Source organism: Corvus brachyrhynchos, unplaced genomic scaffold, assembly GCF_000691975.1.
Source record: "Corvus brachyrhynchos isolate BGI_N302 unplaced genomic scaffold, ASM69197v1 scaffold101, whole genome shotgun sequence".
Lineage (NCBI taxonomy): Eukaryota > Metazoa > Chordata > Aves > Passeriformes > Corvidae > Corvus > Corvus brachyrhynchos.
Genome location: NW_008237239.1, coordinates 21,083,239 through 21,085,068, shown reverse-complemented (window position 1 = coordinate 21,085,068; position 1,830 = coordinate 21,083,239). Strand labels below are relative to the sequence as shown.

Genomic DNA, 1,830 nt, shown 5'->3' with positions numbered 1-1,830 from the left:
TTAGCAGGCACCATTTTCTGGACAAAGGAAAAAAGCAGCTACTGGGAGGAGAAGGAAGAGATCTGTCCTTAGCCATTTTCCTCCTTTTCCAAAGAGAAAAAAAGACCCCCAAGAAGGGTGAGCACCATCTTTACCAAGAGGATTAGGGATGACGATGGAAATGAGTAGCCAGAGTTGTGCCTGTGCAAGACAAGATGGAGTTTACAGAAGTATCCTTTAAAAATAATTGGTTTAAACCAGCCCAGCCTGATACTTCTCTTCCCCATCCAAACCCATTTTTTTGTCCAGCTTTCAGTGGCTGGATTCCCTTCACTTAACCCAAGTGGGAGTAGGAGACAGCAGAAGTTACACCAGCAGAAAACTCTGTCCTCATCTGATGAAGAGCATCAATAGGCACCTGCCAGACAAATACACCTGGACTGAAATAACTTGTCCTGAAGCGTGGACCTGAATTAAATATTTCAGGGTAAGAGGGACCAGCCTGTCCCACACAGCCAGGATGTAGTGCCAAGACACACTGAATTAACTTTCCTGCTACAGGCTTGGGAAAGGAGCTAAAGGAAAGGAACAATGAAGACACCCTACATACTTGGACAGTGTTAGTGGAGACGAGCTGGGGGCTGCTTTTGCACAGGTCTAGGAGGAGTGCCACTCCTTCCATCCGTGTCTTAAACTCCTTGGCTTCCAGGAGATTGTACAGCTTCTGGAGCGGCTCCGTTTCTTCCACAGCCGGAGGTAACATGACCTGGGCTTTTGGGCGGCGTAGGAGGCGTCCATCAGAGGTAGACTTCACCCTGTTGAATAAAACCAAATGCGGACCTGTTGGTGATCATACCTTCAGTTAATTGTGAGCAGAACATCTTGGGGAGGTTTCCTAATGATGTGATTTCAAGCTAGAAAATCCTGACCTGAAAAACAACGTGAGACCTCATGACAATCATGCCAGGAGACAATCTGCAAGCAACTTTCTCACCAGTGCTTACTCAGGAAAACCAAGGATGAGATGCATCTCACTTATCTCCAGACGGCTTCCCAGGTACACATGTCGCACTGCTTTGTGAGGAAAGAGAGACGCTACTTCCAAGTTTAAATGCCTCATCATGAGGGAGGTGTGTGTCTTATAATAAGGAAACTCATCCCTCTGGAGAAGTGTCTCTACAGCAGGCATGACAATCTGGAAAAGCAGCTCAGATGCATCTGAGCAGATGGATAGGGGCATATCTGAAGGATCCAGAAAATCCGTAACAGGGATAAAAACAGAAGCCAGACATCCCAGCACTACGCTCACATGATTGCTTCCCTAGAGACTAGATCCACAGCTTAACAAACCCACTGGGAACAACTCTCTGGGATCAGCCTGTCTCCTCCATGGGCATGGGAAGATCCTGACTATGCTACTGAGGCATGTGGTCACTCTCCTGCCAGCGCTGAGCATGACAGAGCTAAATAAATCCCCTCTGTTATCAGAGGACAACAGGTACAAGTAGCTCTCCCACTGGCAGGAAGAGAGAGCAAGGACCAAATTCCTGTCTCAAATGCTGATTGCAGCACAGGGGGAAATAAACCAAACATGCTGTCCATCAAGCAAACAGTATGAAGGACAGGAATGTCAAGACAAAATGTCCACATTGAGACACCTGTTGACCAAAGTTGCTCAGGAACTGGCTTGCTACTTACTACTCATCTTGGTACTGTCTGAGGGTAAGAAAACCATGACTCAGGAAGGCCAAACCACATGCATGGGAAGTGCTTTTTTGGGGTACAGCATCTTGCTTCTAGACTGGGACTTCTCATCAAAACACCCATCTGAAAAAGACTGCTCTCAGAGGA

General features: G+C 47.0%; 1 protein-coding gene across 1 annotated transcript in view; it reads right to left on the bottom strand.

Annotated features, from left to right (window-relative positions):
• FAM179A (family with sequence similarity 179 member A) overlaps positions 1–1,830 on the bottom strand; it is a 24,862-nt gene that overhangs the window by 7,608 nt on the left and 15,424 nt on the right. Inside the window, exon 6 of the mRNA XM_017729609.1 lies at positions 590–794. Coding sequence (XP_017585098.1) covers positions 590–794 — 205 coding nt within the window. The remainder of the gene's footprint in view (positions 1–589; positions 795–1,830) is intronic.